Genomic DNA, 21,472 nt, shown 5'->3' with positions numbered 1-21,472 from the left:
TAAGCTAAGGAATTCAGGTTAGGGGAGCTATAATCGTTGTTTTATTTTGTATTTAGATAATGTACAATGAAATGTATGAAACTGGATGCATGTCTGTGAAGTTCTATCAATTTTCGTGTTTTCTGGAAATTTTCCAGAAACCGCCTGGTGGGAATTCAAAGCCATCAGGCGGCTCATGCTATTTTGTGATGTTTGTGGGTTCCAAAGATGGGACCGCCTGGCGGCACTACCCTACCCGCCAGGCGACGCTTGGAGACTTACCAATTTTCTAGGTATTTGCTTAAACTGCCTAGCGGTAATGATCAACCGCTAGGCGACGTGAACCATTCCCCTCGTTTTTGGTATTTTAGGGGTGATAGGATGATTCTGTTTGGGAGAAAGTTAACCAAATCCTTAAAGAATGGATTAGATAACATAATGTTGGTAAAATCACGAAATTTATGGGGGAATTGAATGGAACAATAGTAGATATTCTAGGGTTGCTTATGTAGGATTATTTCAATTCACGATGTGTTAATTGATAATTGTTGTTGGGATGGTGTGTTATGAATTTGAGGAATGGACCCTGATTATGAATACATGAGTGCATCCATTGGGTAGTGAACCTCATTACAATCAGAAAAGCTAGGGTTGGATGGAGTTGTAGGTGCGGTAATTCTGGAAAATTGCCAGAAGTATGAGTACCGCCTGGCGCCAGCGCAGTGGCAGTGCTACTGCGTGGTTGTGATGACATGTGTTTGGTTGGGTTCTGTTTCAGTTTAATTGGATTTTGTGAGAATTGCGGGAATTGGATGATGGAGTTCTTGGACATGAACTAAAGAGGTTGGGATTATATTAGGAGGTAGTGATATTAGCTATTATAGGTCTTGCTTATATTATGTCACAGTAGGAATTTTGGACCTGAATAATTGGGTATAAGGGGTTAGAGACTTGGACAAATGTTGTGAATGGGAATGTAACTAAAAGTTAACATTAAAAAGGGGAATGAGTCAAGATTGGCTGAAATGAGTAGAATTAAGTTCAGGAAGCAACACTGGGAAGTGCATTGTGATGTGGTAGTACTAAATAAGGTTGAATCTGAGAAAAACCAAGTTGTACCCTTGTGTGGTTAAATATGAATGAAAAGTAGGGAGTTGGATAGCAAGTTAGCCACTCGAAAGGCAATACTATAAACTAGAGAAATAGCTTAATTCGTGATGCTTAGGTTGTAGTTCAATTCATGCAGATTGGTACAAAAACCAGTACAACGACAATACTGATATGGCGCTTGGCGGGGACTGGTAGACCACCAGGCGAGAGCCACAACGTCAACGAAGTATGGTGCGAGTCCGTCTGGCGGTGAATGGGGTTACGCCAGGCGGTTGTGGTGAATTTAGTGAGGTCTGAGCGTGGATGCGCCTGGCGGTGTGAACTGTCCCGCTAGGCGGTGTGAACTATCCCGCTAGGCTGTGTCTTCAACTGTTGATGGTTTGAGGCGCTTGGCGCCTGGCGGTACGTGTACCCCGCCAGGCAGTCTAAGAGTTGTAGCGCCTAGCGGTACGTGTCCCCCGTTAGGCGATTTGGCTGCTGTAAGTCCTAGTTGTTGGACTTTATAGGCGTGATCTACAAGGCTTTTGGTGATGCTTCAAAGGTAAGATTGTTGGGTTCCTTGAGTTGAGCTCGGAACGTGTCCCTTGAGTTGAGCTCGAGATAGGGGTTAAGTACGTACATTCCTCGAGTTGAGCTCGGATGGCAGATGAACACGAGGAACCCTTGAGTTAAGCTCGGGTTGACGAGTGTTGCCGGTGTGAGTGTGCTGGTTGTGGCCAGTACGGATGGGTCCAGATAGATTGCCCTCTTCAGTAAATAGCTGATGAGTTTGGTAATCTTGGGACAATATGACTTATGTTGTATTTGGGAACTCCACCTGGCGTTGCGGTGTATGATCCGTAACAATGGTTTCCCGCACATGCTCTGTCGGTTGTGGCTGATAGGTTTGGCAGCAAATTACCTTGAAGTAGTCTCTAAGAGAGGTAGAACACGAATGATCTAGTGGTGGCCAGGTGATGAGATTTAAAAGAATGGAAACACTATGGGATGTCTGTTTGGTTTGTATATATATATATATATATATATATATATATATATATATATATATATATATATATATCTGTTGTATATGTGTTTGCCATTGTATATGTTTTGTCTATTAAGCTCACCCTATCTGCTTGTGTTTGGCGATGATCGTGTGCATGGTACACGTGAGCAGAGAATGTTGATGCAGGTGGTGTCGGTGATGCTTAACTACGGAGCGGGGGATAACATGGGAGACTTTATGACTTTATGATATTTTTATTTTGAAATAAAGTGTAAAATTTTATGAGATCATTTTGGTTTATTCAGCTTTTGTAATCTTGGATTTGGCTTTAAGTCTTGTAATTTGTGTTTGTTATTTAAAATAATTAAATTAGCATGTCAAGAGTCAAAAGGCAAAACCCAAGTAGTAGAGCACCAAGAGAATTTTATTTATTTGCAAAACTCACTAGAATAATTGATTATTCTTAGTGATAATTGATTATCTTAGTTAAAACTGATTTTTGGGAGAAGTCTCCGTGATAATCGATTATCCCTGCTGATAACCGATTACTGATAATCGATTATCACCTGCTGATAATAGATTATCCTGACTAATAATAGATTATCATAGCGAGAAAAAGGTTTTAGAAAAGTTTTTGTGATAATCGATTATCACTTATGATAATCGATTAGCTATGGCAGTTGTGACTTATCTTTTCATATTCTTAACCTAATTTCTAAATAGGCTTCTATAAATAGAGTGGTAGGCTTTCATTATCAAACACAGAAGTTAGAGAAGTCTGAGTACTTGAGAACTCTCTGTGGGAAGGCTTTGAAAAACCAAGTGTGGGTAGAGCGATAACTTTCATCAAGTGGGATCTTGAGTGATTGAGTATTGTTGCTGTTGTTAGGAGAAGCCGATCATCCTTTGTTTGATTCGAAAGAGGTGTTCATTCCTTGTGTGATTCAAGGAAGGTGTTTTCATCCCTTGTGGATTTCAAGGGAGGTGTCTTCATCTCTTGTGTGATTCAAGAGAGGTGTTTTCTAAACCCTAATCTTTCTTATCATTGATTGTAAGTTTGGTTTATTTTCGTGATTGAGTTAATTTCGTTTTTGAGAGATTAACAACTGGATGTAGGGTCTTTTGATCTGAACCAGTATAAATACTTTGTGCAATTTTCTCTTCTCTACTCTCTTTATTTTATTGTGTTTATTAAAATAAAGGAGATAGTTTTAATTGATCTTTGATATTAAAAGGGAAAATTTTAAAATCACAATTTTTATTAAGAACCCAATTCACCCTCCTCTTGGTTTTTGTCCAAACGCCAAACATTTCGCTGCGCGATACCAACAATATCCAATAGAGAAACAACTAATCTATACAGTTCAAGCTTGGTTTACATGAAATTCTAGATATGCATCACCTATTTACAAGATAAATTCAGGACTAAGTCTAAGACAACAAAATAGTGACACAATAACTTCGAACATTCCTTAACCAAAGTTCTTTCTAATCTTTTTCTCATTCACAAACTTCATCTTATATTTTTTTTTGTTATGATAATTGTTTGATTTTTTTAGCAATATAACATTTTTAAATGATAATTTTTGTTAATGAATTAAATCATGTTTCATATTGACAATAGAATTGTCTATATAGTTTTACATGTTCTAAGTAAAATATTAACTTCAAATGTTTAACATGTAAAAGAGAAAATTAACATTAAAATTATTATATTCATTCATTATCAAAAGTTTAAAAATAAAAATGTATGAAAATATATGACACGAAAGAATTTCAATTTCATGTTTGAATTTATGAACCAAACGTATTTAACCTTTAAACTTTTGATTTGTATAATATTTTTAAAGTTATTTCTTGTCATATTAAACTTCATAATTAAAATTATAGTTCAAAGTCTCGAACTTTTTGTATTTAAACATTTTTATTCAATTATAATTTTTTTATCATCACGGTAATTTTAAACATTCACTAAATAATTTTAGTTTTAAAATATTAAGAATATCTTAATCCAAAATTTAATATATTGTCATGCATAAATAAATAGTTTCATAAAATTATTTTATTTTTTAAAAATAAATAATTAAAAAATAGTTGACTTTATCCAAAATAAATTAAATATTTTAAAAAATATATTAATTTTATGCATTTAATTAAAAACAAGACACTATGATGGAAACATATTTTTCACTTTAATATTTTGAATCTAAATTTGGTTTGAAATAACATCTTCTAATTTTGTTTAGGTTTTTTTTTATGAAAACTATAATGATTAGTTTTATTTTCCTGAATAAATAGGTTATTCTATGTAATAACTTTTAACATATTTTATTTTTAATACAATGAAAAATTATAATTTTAATACAAAATTTTTAGTTTTATTACAAAAATTATAATTTTAATACAAAAAAATATTTTTAAATTTTTTTTTGATATATGTTAATAGTTAATCAAAGTAATAGATTAGATGTTTGGTATACTGATTAGAAAGTGTTAGTGTATGGCCGAGTAGTACCCGGCCCAATAAGAAGAAACTGGCCGGGATCATCCCGGCCCAGATAGGGGCATCCCCACACGATGGCCCAGCCGCGAGGGCTTGGATCCAGCGCAACGCTGGCAGCCTAGTAAGCACAGCGGTCGTGTACTTCCCGACCCTCTTGGCCGAGTACACCCCGGCCAAGAGGTAGCAGGCGGAACATGTGTTACAGAGGGACAACATGCAATCAAACCTCAAGGAGTACAGACGGCTAAGAAAGGAAGGAGTTGATATTTGAGAAGTACAAACCCCAAAAGGAAGGAGTTGATATGTGAGAAGTGCAGGCGCCCAAACCCCAAAAAGAAAGGAGTTGATATTTGAAAAGTACAGACGGCCAAAAAAGGAAGGAGCTGATATGAGAGAAGTACAGACGGACAAACTTTGGAATGGAAAGGACTAATCTTTATTAAAGGCACAGAAGAACAATTCTTGCCAATAAGGAAACAACCGTTGCGTGCAACCTCAGTCGGAAAGGGAAGGAATCGATCCTCAAATACAAACGGACCGCAAACATTAATAACAGGTCCATTAAGAAATTAGTATAAATTAAGGCCTAGTGAACAGGTAAAGGTACACTTTTCTGATTAATCTACTACTACCCATATCAATCACTCTCTAACTTGAGCGTCGGAGTGCCTGCAGGTACCCCCACCCCCGGAGTGCAGACGGTTGGGAGTCTCAGGAGGAGTCCAGGGAGGAACAGGAGGAGGTTCGACATAGAGGGCTCTTGAGACCGTCTGGTTTCGCACCTAAATAGTATCAATCAGGTACAATTGGCGCCCACCGTGGGTCCAAACAATTCTCAAGCAGGATGGTGTCGACAAGAGCAGCAGTCGATCATAATTCAGTAGCAGCGGAGATGCAACGAAAGATGAACCACCAGTTGGAAGAGTTAAGGCGCAAGAACGAGGAATAATTGAATGCCCTGAGCGAGGAGAACCAGCGGATGCGAGCGCAAATTGAGCAGAATACCCCCCACATGGAGGAATCCTGTAGCAATGAAGAGGGAGGAGATGGTACCGGACGAGACGAGTCCCGAGCGCAAACCACCACCAACCAAACAGAAGCAAGGCCCAGAGCAGCCAGACGCCACCCCTTCGTGGACGGGATCATGGAAGCAGAACTTCCCGCGCGATGAAAGGGGTTAACTATAAGCCAGTACGATAGCACTACTGATCCGGAGGAGCACGTGGACGTCTTCACCACCCAGGCAGGGTTATATACTTCGGACGATGCAATCCTCTGTCGTGTTTTCCCAACATCCCTAAAAGGGCCTGCACTCAATTGGTTCACACGATTGCCACCCAACTCTATCGACTGTTTTGATACGTTGGCCACCCGTTTCGGCATACAGTTTGCCACTAGTAAGCCACACCACCTTACTTCTCTGACACTGGTAAATATACGACAGGAAAAAGGAGAGTCTCTGCGGGAGTTTATGGAACGATTCAGAAAGATATCCTTGAATATCTCTAATTTGAATCCTGAGGTCGCCATGCACCACCTCATCACAGCATTAAAGCCTGGCCCTTTTGTTGACAGTCTATGCAAGAAGCCCGTGAACAATCTAGACGAGCTTCGGACCAGGGCCACTAAATTCATGCAGATGGAGGAACTGAAAGAATTTCGCAATACAACTCGATCAGACGCACAGGAGAAAAGGCACCATGATAGGGAGCGAGCGTTAGCACCCCGATCCGTCCACAGGTTCAAAGACTCTAGGCAGCCGAAATACAACAGGTACACACCACTCGTGTCCAACAGGGCAAGAATTTTGGAAGAAGCACTGAACACCGATCTAATAACAGCCCCTCGAAGGGCCCCGACTCCCCCGAACGCCGACACCACCAAGCATTGTCGGTATCACCGAAATTATGGGCACACAACAGAGGAATGTTTTACCTTGAAAGACAAAATCGAGGAACTAATACAGGCAGGACACCTAAGAAGATTCGTAAAGCGGGAAGGTGGGGGATTCTCCTCAAGGGGAGAACGAGAAAAATGCTACAAGGAGCGACCACGAAGGACGTCAGAGTACCGGGATAGGGAAGGAGATAGCACCCGCAGAGGGGCCGAACCCAAAAAAGATGATGAGCGGGATACGAGAGAAAGGCCACTGAGAGGAGTAATTAATTACATTTCCGGAGGTTTCGCAGGAGGTGGGGCCACTACGTCTGCAAGGAAGAAGTATGTGCGAGCGATCCAGAGTGTCAACGCCGTGACAGTATGTCCCAGACGGCACATGCCACCCATCACGTTCCAAGATGACGATTTCCAAGCGATCGACCCCCAGCATGACGACCCAATGGTGATATCAGTAGAGATCGAGGACTTCGCGGTCAGGAAAACCCTGGTGGACCAAGGTAGTTCGGTAGACATCATGTATTGGGGCACTCTTAGGAAGCTGAAAATTCCAAAAGGGGAGATCCAGCAATACTCAGAGCCGATCGTAGGCTTCGCAGGGGAGCGAGAGAATACGAAAGGCTACGTTGACTTATTCACCAAGTTCGGGGTAGGAATGGTAACACGAACGGTAAAAATCCGATACCTTATTGTTGATGCTCACACCTCTTATAATATTTTGCTAGGGAGACCCTCGTTGAATACGCTTGGTGCAGTAGTCTCCACATATCACTTGGCCATGAAGTTTCCATCCGCCTCAGGAGACATAATCACGGTGCATGTAGACCAACCGACTGCTCGCAAATGCTACGCGAACAATTTGAGAGAAAGACCCGAGTCTCCTCCCAGACGAGCAGTGAATAACGTTGAGAAGGTCCCAGGGGAAGCAGAAGTAGACCTGGATCCTCGGGTCAGCAGCGATGAGAGGGTGGAACCAATCAAAAGCACAGAGGAATTCCATTTCGATGAGCATCGATACACCCATGTAAGCAGGACACTTGTAAAGACCCCCGAGATGCGGGAAGTGTTACAGAGGAACGTTGATTTGTTCGCCTGGAGTGCGGCCGACATGCCAGGCATTGACCCAAGAGTAGCCAATCACAAATTGTCTATTTTTCGGGAAGCTCGACCCGTTGCACAGAAGAGAAGAAAGATGGGTGGAGAAAAAAGGGAAGCAGCCAGAGTAGAGGTACAGAAGTTAATTTCAGCAGGATTCATCAAGGAGGCCACCTACACGACCTGGCTAGCCAACATAGTGTTGGTAAAAAAGGCAAATGGAAAATGGCGGATGTGTACAGACTACACCAACCTCAACAAGGCGTGCCCTAAAGACACATACCCTCTCCCAAGCATCGATAGATTGGTAGACGGTGCAGCTGGACACAGGGTGCTTAGTTTTCTGGATGCGTACTCTTGGTACAATCAGATTCCAATGTATCCTCCTGACAAAGAAAAAACGGAATTCATCACAGAAGAAGCTAACTTTTACTATGAAGTCATGCCTTTTGGACTAAAGAATGCTGGCGCCACATACCAGCGGCTGATGGACAAGGTGTTTCGTCATCTCATCGAAAAATGTATGGAGGTCTACGTCGACGACATGGTAGTCATGTCAGATTCACTCGAGCAACACGTCAAAGATTTGGATGAGGTCTTGGCAGCTGTACGGAAGTATGACATGAGACTGAATCCAGAAAAGTGTGTTTTCAGGGTTGCAGGCGGAAAGTTCTTAGGTTTCATGTTAACCCACAGGGGAATAGAGGCCAACCCCGATAAGTGCCAAGCGGTTGTCAACATGAGGAGTCCATCCAACATCAAGGAGATACAAAGATTGGTAGGGAGGCTAACTGCGTTGTCACGTTTTATGCCTAAATTAGCAGAAAGAATCCAGCCGATGTTGAGGCTCATGAAAAAAGCACAAAAATTTGTATGGGATGAGGCTTGCGAGCAATCTTTCCAAGCACTAAAGGAGTATTTGTCTTCTCCCCCAGTACTACAGAAGCCTAGCAAGGGGAAACCTCTGTTAGTATATCTAGCCATCTCTATCAATGCTGTCAGTGCGGCCATTGTACAAGATCATGTGGGGGACCAGCAACCCGTATACTTTATCAGCAAAGCCCTACATGATGCAGAATTGCGGTACCAGACAGTGAAAAAGGTAATCCTAGCACTTGTGATAACAACCAGATGACTGCGACCGTACTTTCAGGCGAACGAGGTAATAGTCAAGTCTGACTACCCCATACACAAAGTCTTGAGGCGACCCGACCTCGTCGGCCGAATGGTTGGGTGGTCCGTGGAACTATTTGAGTATCATCTTCGATGTGAAGCTCGAGGGCCGATCAAGGGGCAATGCCTGGCAGACTTTGTCAACGAATTAACGGGAGATGCTGACGTACGCGAGGAAGGTTGGATCCTGTCGGTGGATGGCTCTTCAAATGCGAAAGGCGGGGGCGCTGGGATTGTTTTGCAAGGACCAAATGATTTGCTACTCGAGCAAGCTATGCGCTTTGGCTTTAAACCCTCTAACAATCAGGCAGAATATGAGGCACTAATAGCAGGGTTGACCCTCGCAGCAGACATGGGAGCAAATACGGTGACATGCCGAACTGATTCTCAACTGATCGTAGGACACTTGGACGACACTTTCCAGGTAAAGGACCCCCTGCTATTATGATATTATCACGTTGTGCAGGGCATGTTGAACAGATTCAGAACGACAAACGTAAAGCATGTTGATAGAGCCCAAAATTCCAGAGCCGACTTGTTCTCGAAGTTGGCAACTACTAAAGTAAAAGGACAACATCATACAGTGATCCATGCCACACTCGACCGTCCTACTGTGACTTTGGCAGAATGTAATGCTACTGAGACAGTCGCACCAGAGGAGAAAGGGTGGATGACTCCTATTATACAGTTCATTCAACACGGTGACACGGACGGAATTGATAATCCTATCATGCGTAGGAAAGCTTCTCGATTCACTTTGGTTGGTGAAGAATTGTACAAACGGGGCTTCTCCAACCCTCTGTTAAAATGCGTCACAAACTGCCAGGCCCAGTATATTATGGAAGAGTTACACACGGGAATTTGTGGCTTACATTCAGGATCCCGAACCATGGCAGCTCGGGTACTACGAGCAGGATACTATTGGCCGACTGTCAAAGAAGACTGCGAGAAGTACATAAGGAAGTGCACTCAGTGCCAACAGCATGGTAACATGATACATCTCAAGTCAGAGGAGTTGCACGGTATTACCTCCCTTTGGCCTTTCGCCAAGTGGGGCATGGATATTCTAGGGCCCTTCAGCCCAGGGAAAGGTCAGGTAAAATTCTTGTTGGTAGCTATAGACTACTTCACTAAATGGATTGAGGCGGAGCCACTGGCCCTGATCACGGCCCAGCAGGTACAAAAATTTGTCTGGAAGAATATAGTGTGCAGGTTTGGCATACCAAGCATCATCATAACAGACAATGGTAGACAGTTCATCGACAAGGGGCTAGTTGAGTTCTATAGGGGACTCCATATACAACATATAACCAGCTCAGTCGAACACCCACAAACAAATGGGCAAGCCGAAGCAGCAAACAATGTCATACTGCGAGAACTTAAGAAGAGGTTGGGAGATGCCAAAGGAAGGTGGGCTAACAAGTTATTAGAAGTCTTATGGGCATATCGCTGCACCCCACAGTCAACAACACAAGAGACACCCTACTGCTTAGCATATGGAGTAGACGCAATGATCCCGGTCGAGATTGGAGAGCCCTCTTTATGGCGCCGCCTGTTCGACGCGCGTCTTAATGAAGAAAGTATGCTAACAAGCCTGAACCTGGTTTAAGAGCTCCGAGATCAAGTGCGCATTCAGGAGGAGGCATCCAAACTAAGGGCCCAGCGCCGATATAGTACCAAATTCAAACCCCGATCCTTTCACCAGGGAGATCTAGTATGGCGTATGGCAAGTGCCGCTCGGAAGCATGAAGGGAAGTTCTCGCCCAATTGGGAGGGGCCATTCCGAATCAGCGAAGCCGTGGGGAACAGCGCATACAGGTTGGAGCACCTATCCGGTGCCCCTGTCCCGGCCACCTGGAACGCCTCACATCTCAAGTTTTATTACAGTTAGTTTGCCAAACATTTATTTTTCAGACTCTTTTTGTGATTTCGATTGCGGAATAAATGATGTACTCTTTCCTACCTTGATCTTTTTTCCCTAAGGAGGGTTTTTGGTCAAGAAGGTTTTAACGAGGCATCATAGTCATAAATAAAGCATGATCATTTCATTATCCTATAATTATCTTATCTATTTTCAACAAATGCATATATCTTGATCAAGAACAATAACCGGTAAAATTTCACACTCTCTCATGGGAAAGGAAGCTTCATCGAACTAGATGATCCCCCCATACCTATACCAATGGGAAAGGAAGCTTCATCGCCCTAGATGAACCCCCCATACAAGCCAAAACCTACGGTAAATACACAAACAAAAGCTTAAGGAGCAGATAACGTAAAAGAAAACGCAATCCTGGCCAGAAGTGGCCGAGTACATCCCGGCCAGGTACGGCCGAGCACATCCCGGCCAAAGATGGCCAGCCACATCACGGCCCAAAGTGGTCGAACGCATCTCACCTTCACCTACAAATACAAATAGCAACATACAAAGAGGCACACGCAACAGATGCAAACACAAAAATCTAAAAGAAAGTTCGAAGCACCACATCCAAACATATAATGTGTGTTAATACATGTTCAACAAATAGAAAAGTAAATCTCGAGAAATAGTTTCTAAAAGTACGAAAATACAAAGTAACATATCAATCCTCGGGGGTAGGTTTCTGTTGCCCAGCCACAGGAATGTCCTCCACAGCCATGACGGAACCTTGGTACACATCCTCATCAATATTGAAACGCCCATCTCCCGCGTCAAATTTAAAGTAGTGAGCAGCCTGGCGCAGGGCCTTGTGGAAACCTTCCTTGTGCTGGGACATCACATACCCCTCCAACTGGTAAATCCGGCCAGCCTTCTCAGCGTTATCCCTCTTCTCAGCGGCCAGCTCCTCCTCTAGGCGCTCCAAGGCCGCCTGGGAATCCTTATCCTTCTTCTCAAAATCCCTGCAACGCGCTTTCAAGACATTACGCTCTGCTAGCAGCTGAGATCACTCATTTTTCACACTTCCCAACTGAAGTGAAACCTCTTGCCTCCTGCTATTGGCCTCGGCCAATTCCCTCTGTAAACTCTTTATCTTAGTAGCCAGTTTGCTTGTCTCTGGCAGTTGGCTTAGCATTGTGTTCAGGTGGCGACCCATCACCATCGCCCTGGCGTGAAATGCATGTGGTGGGGGACGTCTCGGCACCATTACCAAAGGCAACACATCATAGCCTCTTGTGAACTTCGTTCACTACGAGCCTAGGGGGACTGGTGTTAGTGTATGGCCGAGTAGTACCCGGCCCAATAAGAAGAAACTGGCCGGGATCATCCCGGCCCAGATAGGGGCATCCCCACACGATGGCCCAGCCGTGAGGGCTTGGATCCAACACAACGCTGGCAGCCTAGTAAGCACAGCGGCCGTGTACTTCCCGACCCTCTTGGCCGAGTACACCCCGGCCCAAGGGGTAGCAGGCGGAACATGTGTTACAGAGGGGCAACATGCAATCAAACCTCAAGGAGTACAGACAGCTAAGAAAGGAAGGAGTTGATATTTGAGAAGTACAAACCCCAAAAGGAAGGAGTTGATATGTGAGAAGTGCAGGCGGCCAAACCCCAAAAAGGAAGGAGTTGATATTTGAGAAGTACAGACGGCCAAAAAAGGAAGGAGCTGATATGAGAGAAGTACAGACGGACAAACTTTGGAATGGAAAGGACTGATCTTTATTAAAGGCACAGAAGAACAATTCTTGCCAATAAGGAAAGAACCGCTGCGTGCAACCTTAATCGGAAAGGGAAGGAATCGATCCTCAAATACAAACGTACTGCAAACATTAATAACGGGTCCATTAAGAAATTAGTATAAATTAAGGCCTAGTGAACAGGTAAAGGTACACTTTTCTGATTAATCTACTACTACCCATATCAATCACTCTCTAACTTGAGCGTCGGAGTGCCTGCAGGTACCCCCACCCCCGGAGTGCAGACGGCTGAGAGTCTCAGGAGGAGTCCAGGGAGGAACAGGAGGAGGTTCGACACAGAGGACTCTTAAGACCGTCTGGTTCCGCACCTAAATAGTATCGATCAGGTACATAAAGAAATCAACAAATAGTAATGGTAATATTTTACTCTTTATTCTTATTTTATAAATTAAAAAATTCTAATAATTAATTTAAAGTTAATTATGTATTACTTAAATTTTTTTGATATATATAAACTATAATTAATGAAAATTAAACCCATGCTTAGTTACATAATTTAAAATAAAGTTAATAGAATTAAAATTGTTGCATTGAGTAATTTTTTTTATTGTTGTAATGAGTAAGTGACATCGGACTCGTCACTATATTAATCTATATAACCTATTAAAATTTGATAATAGATAAATTATAGTGGGTTAGAGAACCTGTGAAACGGGTCTAGCTCACTTGAACCGAGTTATGTAAATTTGAGTCGACCCTAACGCCTAACGCTATGCTTACTTAAATGGTTAACAACAATTATAAGCAGATTTGTGATGGATCGATTTTTTTTTTTATATTCTTTTAACATGATTTAAATGGAAAAGCGAGATGAATTTGGAGGATGAATATCAAATTTCATCCCTTCAATTGTGGAGAGGTTTGAAGAAATTTATATTACTTTTACTTTTATAACTTTTTCCGTTACATATATTATTATCATTTGTTATACATTATTATTTTATTATATATATATATATAATAATAAAGTAATAATAATATATATTTATATGTATATATAATTATAGTTATTATTAATAATATATATAATAATAAAAATATGAATAATATAATAATTAATAATAATTATATATAATATAATAATTAAAAATAATATATAATGATAATAATTATTAATAATATATATAAATAATAATTAAAATATCATTAAAATTTAATATTTTTAACTTATTTAAAAGTTATTCAATTTTAAATTTTAAATTTTATCTATTATATATTTTTTTTAATTTATCGTATCACTTAAATTATTCACTAATTTTCATAAAATTCATTTTTAAATACATTTATTTTATCGTCAAAATCAATTTAAAAAAAATTTATATTCGTACTCTCCCCCAAACAATTCTTCCCGGATAATCCACCCTAAAAGCCAGTTACATCTTAAAAAACTTATTTTCTGAAATCAGAATCCTAATCTGCTGCCGCTTTCGTGCACTCGCAGCACACTCCTCTCCTCTGTCACAGTCGTTTACGTCGTTGTCGTTGCTCCTCCGCCGGTCGTCGGTCCTCGTCCTGCGGTCGTCCTCTTCCTCCGGTTGTCGTCCTCCTCCATTCATCGGTGCTCATTGGTGATTCGTCGTTGTTCCTCTGCCATTCGTCATTTCGTTCGCCGCTACTCCTCCGCCATACTTCGTTTCGTTCGCCGGTGCTCCTCCGTCGTTGGAGGTTGTTCTTTCGTCGTGAGTCCCTGCGCGTCCGTGATTGCTCTGTTGGTTCTGTGTTCTCTGCGTTCCTCAACGCCTCTCTGCGTTCTGGCGTCTGTCCTTCAGCACTCGTCTGTTGCTCATCTGCAATCTTCTTCTTCTGCGTAAGGTTAGTTTGTTAATTCGTCTAATTTTAACTTAATTGGTTACATGGCTTTGAAAATATTGGAAATTTCGTGGAGATAGGAGCTTAAAGAGTAAATTTTGGGGTCGGTCAATTCAGCTTGATCCTGTTGGCATTTTGACTTTGGAATTTGATGATGGTGAAATATTCCAGTGGAGTAAGGTATTTTTAACTTCTTCCACTACCATGTGTCCAATGGCCTCAAAGAAAATGTTCTGTCCAGATTTGGTTCTGTACTGATATGGGACTTTTCGTTCAGGTTACTACATCAATATACAATCTCATATTGGGAAAGCTGTATTGTGATCATTATGGTACAATGCGGATACAGGGAAATCAGAGTTAAATTAAGAAAAGGAAGACAGAGTTATATTGTGTTTATAAACATGAATTAGGAGGGGTTCATTGATTTTGATTTCAAGAAAAAATGCGAAGGGCTAGATTAAAATGTTTTTTTTTGTTTTCCAATTCATTCTTTGAATAATTGAGTTAAAATCCTTATGTTTGTAATCTGAACTGTTTTCAGCACTTTCTCAACTATCTGACGAGAAGCTTGATCTGCAATATAATTTGGGGTTAAATAATTGAACAAAAGCTCCTCAAATAGCGTTTCTGATTAACCATGGCTGATTTCATGACCTCTACCCAACGAGCTAAATGGATTTTCACTTCTCAAGATCTGGTACTTGTGTTGTTCGTTTGTGTGTTTGCTATTCATTAAAGTCAACCTTCATATTCATATTCATTTTCCCAGCAGATGCTGTTCTAATCTTTCTGCACAAGAGGGGCTGAGCAATTATATTTTGTTATAATTTGCTTACACTTTACTGTTTTTCATTTTTCTTTTCTCTATTCTCTTAGATTATGAAACATCGAGAAGCGAATCAAAGAGCAAGACAAATTCTAGGGGAGGTATGCTTTAACCTAATGAATCGGATCATATTTTCTTGAATAATGTGGTCTTGTGGGGGCTGATTTTCCCTTATTCCTTGTAGACTTAGAGCGTGCTTGGGAACAACTAATTGAAAATTGATTTTGTCACATGACTCATGAGAGCTTATGCCATAGAGTTGACAATTAAACTTATTATAAAAGGTTTATTTTGATGCCAAAACAGGGAATTTAATGAAGCTAAAAGGAGCCTATGAAAGTCATAAGATCAAATAAGATCATTCTAAGAATGCCTCTATAAATATTTCATAGTATCATTTGAAATTTATTACATGGATGCTGATGACTACTATTCTTTTTTTTTTTTCCAAAAAGTATGGAACAACTCTAATGGAAGTAGATGGTAATGGGTCTTTATCGTATCCTGAACCACGCAATACCACAAAGGACAATGGTAATGTTATTTTTGTAAAGATGACTATTTTTTTTCCTCTATGTTTTTATCATCTTGTCTTTATTATCTCTATTTATTTCATTGGGTTTCTGTTCCACATTTTGTTTTTGCGAAATTCTATTTTCTACTGTTTACAAGGTAGTATTTTATGTCAGCTGAAAAGCATTCTGGGACAAAACCTCTTAGTATTGAACAAGAAAAATGTGTAAGGGCCAGTTATGAAATCTTGGTTCAGAATATATGTAAAGGATTCAACTTACCTCGCAAGGTCAAGGTATGTGGGCCTTTCTTTATCTGGATATTTTAAATGCAATTTTGAAGCATTTTGTGCTAATGAGATGATTGAAATGGTTCATTATATACAGGCAACGGCCCTTATATTTTTTAAAAGATTCTATTTGAAATGGTCGGTGATGGAACATCAGCCAAAACATATAATGTAAGTTTCAATTTAGTCTAATGAGGACCTCTAAACCTAGGATGATAGCACTTGCATTTTTGGCAACATTGAATCGGAATTGGAATTCATCAATCATTATAGTAAATTCACTATTGAGTTTATTTGAAGATGTTGAAAATGGTTATAATGATTGCTTTTGGGTCACTGCTTGTGAGGTGTGGATTAGTCATTTTGATTTGACTTTTTATTCTTTTGAGCCAATTATATAGTTTTTATAATTTGGTTTGATTGTTTACTTATTTATCTATCTAAACTTCATTAAAGTCATTGTTGCATTTATTTGACTTTTCACCGGTTATTAAAACTTGGTTATGGTGGTGACTAAGCGGAAACCGGTGGTTGTTTTCAGCCTGCCTCCATAAGAAGGAGGTAGCGAGTCGGGTTTCTCATGGCGGCCGCTTTTTCATAACGGGTGGTGGGTGCGGAACGGCTATGGCAGGCGGGGCGGCATGGGGAAGCAACAAGGACAATGACACGGAGAAGAAGTAGGGGCAGTGACATGTTGAGAATAAACCCTACTTAGGACGGGTAGCGACGTGCATACTTATGAGATGCAACTATGTAGAACGTGGCCCTAATTGCAGGCTGAATACGTTCTCTTTTCTTTTAACCTAATACTCCACTAACCCTTCCCAAATCTGTCTTCTTTCTTTTGCACTGACCTTGCTGCTTGCCCGGTGGCCGCCTCCCATTGCCAGTTGCCGCCGCTCATCGCCGGTTGCTACTGTCACCACCTCTCACATTCCTCTAGACAATATATATATATATATATATATATATATATATATATTAATGATCTATATCCATATATCGTATTTCTTTTAACTCCAATGTTTCCGCCATAACTTTATAAAGGATGTTTAGAGAATCCGATATTTTCCGTTATTCGATATCAATAACACTGTTCACAGGTTGGCATGCATATATGCTGCTTGTAAGATAGAAGAAAATTATGTGTCAGCTGAGGAGCTTAGTAAGGCCGAGGTTTCACGGGATCATCAAATGATTCTCAATTACGAAATGATAGTCTATCAGGCATGTATTTTCCTCAAATAGCAAAGTAATCTATTTTTTATGTTTTTGTTTTTGTTCATCTATGATGTGAAAAACTTGTTTTGCAGAGTTTGGAATTTGATCTTATTGTTTATGCGCCGTATCGCTCAGTTGAAGGTTTCATAAATGATATGGAGGTTTGGCTGAGTGGAACTTTTAAAATGTTAAATTTTTTAAAACCATTGATTCATGTTTAAATAAAAACTTGTGTTTTATCTTTCTTCTGTATTAGTTATTACATGACTTGGCTGATATCAGCACTGTTTTTTTTTTTCATTTGCTAAAAATTGTGACTAACGGTATTACAGGAGTTCTGCAACTGCTATGTTGGTGATGATCAGCTCCAAAGGCTCAAGGTACTAGTTCTATTGTTCAACGTTATTATTGTCTGGCTAAGCCCATTGTCCAACTTGGTGATTAGCAAAATATTGAGTACTAGTTACTAAAGGTCTTCCCTTATAAAAATAAAGGGAATTTAGATAATATCTCTGGACAGATGGGGCATACCAAATGAGAGGTGTGAGGAGTTGTTCTTTATAATTTAATCTCACATGGATTGGTCATATTGACTATTCTCACATCTAATTCTTGTCCGATGAGCTTCCAATATATACTGGTTGTTCCTTTAATTCCTTCTCTCATCTCATGGAACCATAATTTTTATTTGTTCAACCACTCTTCTTCCCTTGGTATATAATACTCTATGCATCCTCATTAACTTGAACATGTTAACTGACTTATTACTTTTTTGTAATATTTTTATGATAATTTTTCTTCTGATGTATAGACTCTGCAAGAAAAAGCAGACTTGGAAGTTGATAAAATCATGCTTACAGATGCATCACTTTTATTTCCTCCTGGGCAGGTATTCTCGGACCACTAATGTGTAAATAATAAAGTCCCTATTTTTATTACAAGCGCAGCTATCTAAAAGTTCCTTGTTCAGCCTTGACTTTCCAATGATTTAAAATAAAATAGTGGACCTTTTTTCTAATTAATTGAATTCAGTTCATCAACCGAAAAGAACTCATCCATGTCCCAAATCACAAACCTCGCCAGTGAAATGAATGAACCAAATTTCCAAAAGAGTGGTCAACCATTATTCACATTATATAAAATTGATAAACCAATATTTTTTAAAATTCCAGTTTGTTTCAAAATTTGAATTATGCTTGTATGGCTTTCCTATCTTAAATCATCTGAAAACGGAAAACTTTGGCTACATTTCTCAATTACTGATTTGAAAACTAAACTAAACATTTTCTAGTCAACCCAGTTTCAATATTCTAGTTCAGCGTTGCTTTAAACTATTTTACTTCAAAATCTAACCCCTGTATGTCTTGTGATGCAGTTGGCCTTGGCTGCTCTGCGCAACGCAAATGCCGTCCATAAAGTTATTGACTTTGATAGGTACTTATTATTTCTTTCTGATTCTTCCACTTGGTCTTCTCCCTTTTGTTGTTACAAGGTCAATAACAAAATGGTCTCGTAGAGTATGATATTGTAGTGTATTCTTGACCTGAATCTGCGTATTTGCTCACACAAGTGCTTAATTGCAGTTATCTTACGAGCATTTTTTCCCGTCAGAGTTCCATGCATACAATGTCCGAACTTTCTGAATCACTGAATTCTATTGATGATTGGGTAACTGATCCTCATTCTGATGTGTGTTTGTTTGAACTGAGCAACGGATGAAAGCAAAATCTTTTGTATTAGCCGGGAGCCGATTTTCTTGTGTTTAACATGGATCACTGGGGCCTTGGTTGCTATAAATTGATGCAGGTTAGCAAATACGAGTGTCCTTCTGACAAGGAATTGAAATATATTGGCCGAAAACTAAAGTCTTGTTGGGGTCTTAGCTCTCATGACGAGTATGTAAAACTTCCACTTATCAAAATATTATATAGGGAGAATTTTGTGTCATATAATAACTTGGCTTGGTTTACAGGAGAAAGAAGCGGGAGAAGAAATCTAAGCCCAAGTCTGAGAAAAGCTCAAAAGAAGCACAAAGTTCTATGGCATCTCCTGTATAGCTATATATATTCGTCTTGTATAGTTGCCAATTTGGTTTTTCATTTGGACAGGAAGGATAAAATGTTCTCTTAACCCACAGATAACGTTTGCTTGATCCTAGATGCATGACCTTACAGTGGCCAAGGAATCTTTTGAAAACTGTTTCTGTTGGATCACTGGAAGTCTGATTTCTTTGCTTAACTTGTGTCCCTCATTGTCATTAGTGACTTGTTTGTGACCAAGTGGTCTAGTTTTCTCCTAATCTGATGCATGATTGTTTTGACAGATATTTTTGTTTAGATATGAATAATTTTTCTTATAGCTTGCAAGGCTTGCAAATACATAAATAAATCAACCAAATATCTGTGCCGAAGACCTAAGTCCATTTGGGACCTGTAAATAGTACAAACGACTGACGGAGCTAACTTACGTTCTTTTCTTTTCGGTTCAACAGTTACAAATAAAAGAGGAAATAAAGTGGGGAAAAATATAAATGAAAAGTAAAGCAGAAAAGGAAAATTCATGTAACACTAGACATACTATCTTTAACAAAAATTTCCCTAGCAAGAGGAGCAAATTCGGAGCAAATTCATCTAGTTGTTCAACCTGAATTTGCTTTGCTTTGATTCTAGTTTCTCTTCATTCCTTTGTTTGTATGTTAATTTACTTTTACTTGATTTTTTTTTTATTTTTGTATTTCGTTATTACGTATATTTTCTTAATTAACTTCACACTACATCGTATAACAAAAAACATGTCAACTTTTTTTTTCTGAAAAATAATAAAATTACCACTTTACGAAGCCAAAAGTATTTAGGATACAAAGCATTTTTTTTCCTCCACACTAAAAGGCAATAACAATTTTATCAAGAACCAAAAAATAACAGGTTGATAATATTTCAGAAGTTATAAACATTGAAATCACAATTTCAAAAAGACTATTTAACAAGGTGGCAGAGTTTTACGTAAAGGGCAATTGGTGCATTATTGTCTTTGTAAGACAAACTAGTTTTTGTACGTGTGTGTTGGACGAGACTCTTTAAAATATAATTTCGAATGTAATAGCATAGTGCTTAAAATATAATTTTGGTTATATATAATATTATTACATTTAAACACTATTTGACAACTTGTTCCAAAGTACAAAAATTCTTTCCCCCACTTCCAATCTTGATCCTTTTTATCAGAGAATTTCCTTTTAAGATTTTACTTTTGACTGGTCCAAATATATCATAAACGAAATATATTTGAATCTTTCTAATCAAACGTATTTTTTTCAAAATGTAATGAAGGATTCTACATAAGAAATTGTAATCTTTATAGAATAAGACATTTAATCAATTATAATTTATAATCCTATCAATTAAGCATGCATGCGGATTCACGATTCCATTTACAACCAATTAAAACAATTTAAAATAGGTATTTTGATAAAAGACTTTGAAAGTTTAACAAAATGACATTGTTTACAGCTTAAATAAAAAAACTTATACATAAAAAAATAACATCCTCTCTTTTTACTCTAGAAACAACCATATATCAAGAGTTATCGTGTTGTATTTCAAACTTATAAGATGAGTATGAAAAAAAAATCTATTTTTGTATACAACCACTATATCTATTTATAATGATATTAACAATTTAGAATGTCCCGATCCATTTGTAATAAAATCCCCAAATTAAAAATATGTATTAAGAAATTCTTCTTACCATATAATACTTTAATGATATTTAATTAAAAATTCACATTTAATATTAGGATTACATGTGTAACAATTATAAGTAAAAATAAAATTACAATTGATATATTAAAGGAAAATATTCTATATTAAAAAAAATTAAATAAAACTATATATTTTTATTTTTATTAAAAATCTATATGTTTTAATTTACTTTAAAAAAACATGTATAAATTAAATTATATAAAAATGATGACCTTTTTTCAAATATTTAAAGTTATTAATAAGGATTATAAATGAGATGATGTAAATGTTTATACCTAAAAATTATATTTATACAATATATTGTAAAAACAATATGTTTAAAATATACGATTGAATAATGTTATAGGAGAAAACCATGTTTCTAACATTTTTTCTTTTAGGAGAAAATTATTTGAATATGTAATTTAAATTCATTTATAAATTTTACTATATCGAGTGATTTGCTTATGCAATATAGAAATCTTGAATTTATGGTAATGTGAAAGTAAAATTAGAATATAACAAAAAAATAAAACATGATGACTAGATGTGTGAGTATAATGGCCAGTTCTATCCCACTTTTCATTAAGTTTCCCTTTAAGGAAGTAAAACAAAAGTCTCAGTCCTCCAAACCCTCCTTAAAGTAGGTTAG

At 38.5% G+C, this 21,472-nt stretch overlaps 2 protein-coding genes across 4 annotated transcripts; both read left to right on the top strand.

Moving 5' to 3' along the window:
• Positions 1-6,108: 6,108 nt before the first annotated feature.
• Positions 6,109-9,192, top strand: LOC114163617. The gene is made up of 2 exons (XM_028047920.1): positions 6,109-8,673; positions 8,725-9,192. Exons 1-2 carry the CDS (start codon positions 6,109-6,111, stop codon positions 9,190-9,192), a joined length of 3,033 nt encoding a protein of 1,010 aa, XP_027903721.1.
• Positions 9,193-13,773: 4,581 nt separating this feature from the next.
• LOC114164111 (cyclin-H1-1-like) lies at positions 13,774-19,402 on the top strand. 3 transcript variants are annotated; one of them, XM_028048636.1, is made up of 16 exons: positions 13,774-14,231; positions 14,309-14,408; positions 14,506-14,560; positions 14,773-14,928; positions 15,108-15,158; positions 15,513-15,591; positions 15,747-15,865; positions 15,957-16,030; positions 16,963-17,086; positions 17,173-17,241; positions 17,413-17,460; positions 17,892-17,969; positions 18,456-18,514; positions 18,664-18,748; positions 18,887-18,975; positions 19,053-19,402. In XM_028048636.1, the coding sequence occupies exons 4-16, from the start codon at positions 14,869-14,871 to the stop codon at positions 19,135-19,137; spliced, it is 1,020 nt and encodes a 339-aa protein (XP_027904437.1). In that variant the 5' UTR covers positions 13,774-14,231; positions 14,309-14,408; positions 14,506-14,560; positions 14,773-14,868; the 3' UTR covers positions 19,138-19,402. The 3 variants fall into 3 exon arrangements, with proteins under 3 accessions (XP_027904437.1, XP_027904438.1, XP_027904436.1); XM_028048637.1 differs by lacking the exon at positions 14,506-14,560; XM_028048635.1 differs by lacking the exons at positions 14,309-14,408; positions 14,506-14,560.
• Positions 19,403-21,472: the final 2,070 nt, after the last annotated feature.

Source organism: Vigna unguiculata, chromosome 9 (genome assembly GCF_004118075.2).
Source record: "Vigna unguiculata cultivar IT97K-499-35 chromosome 9, ASM411807v1, whole genome shotgun sequence".
Taxonomy (NCBI): Eukaryota; Viridiplantae; Streptophyta; class Magnoliopsida; order Fabales; family Fabaceae; genus Vigna; species Vigna unguiculata.
Note: the sequence above shows the minus strand (reverse complement) of the source record. Positions and strands in the feature narration are given on the sequence as shown.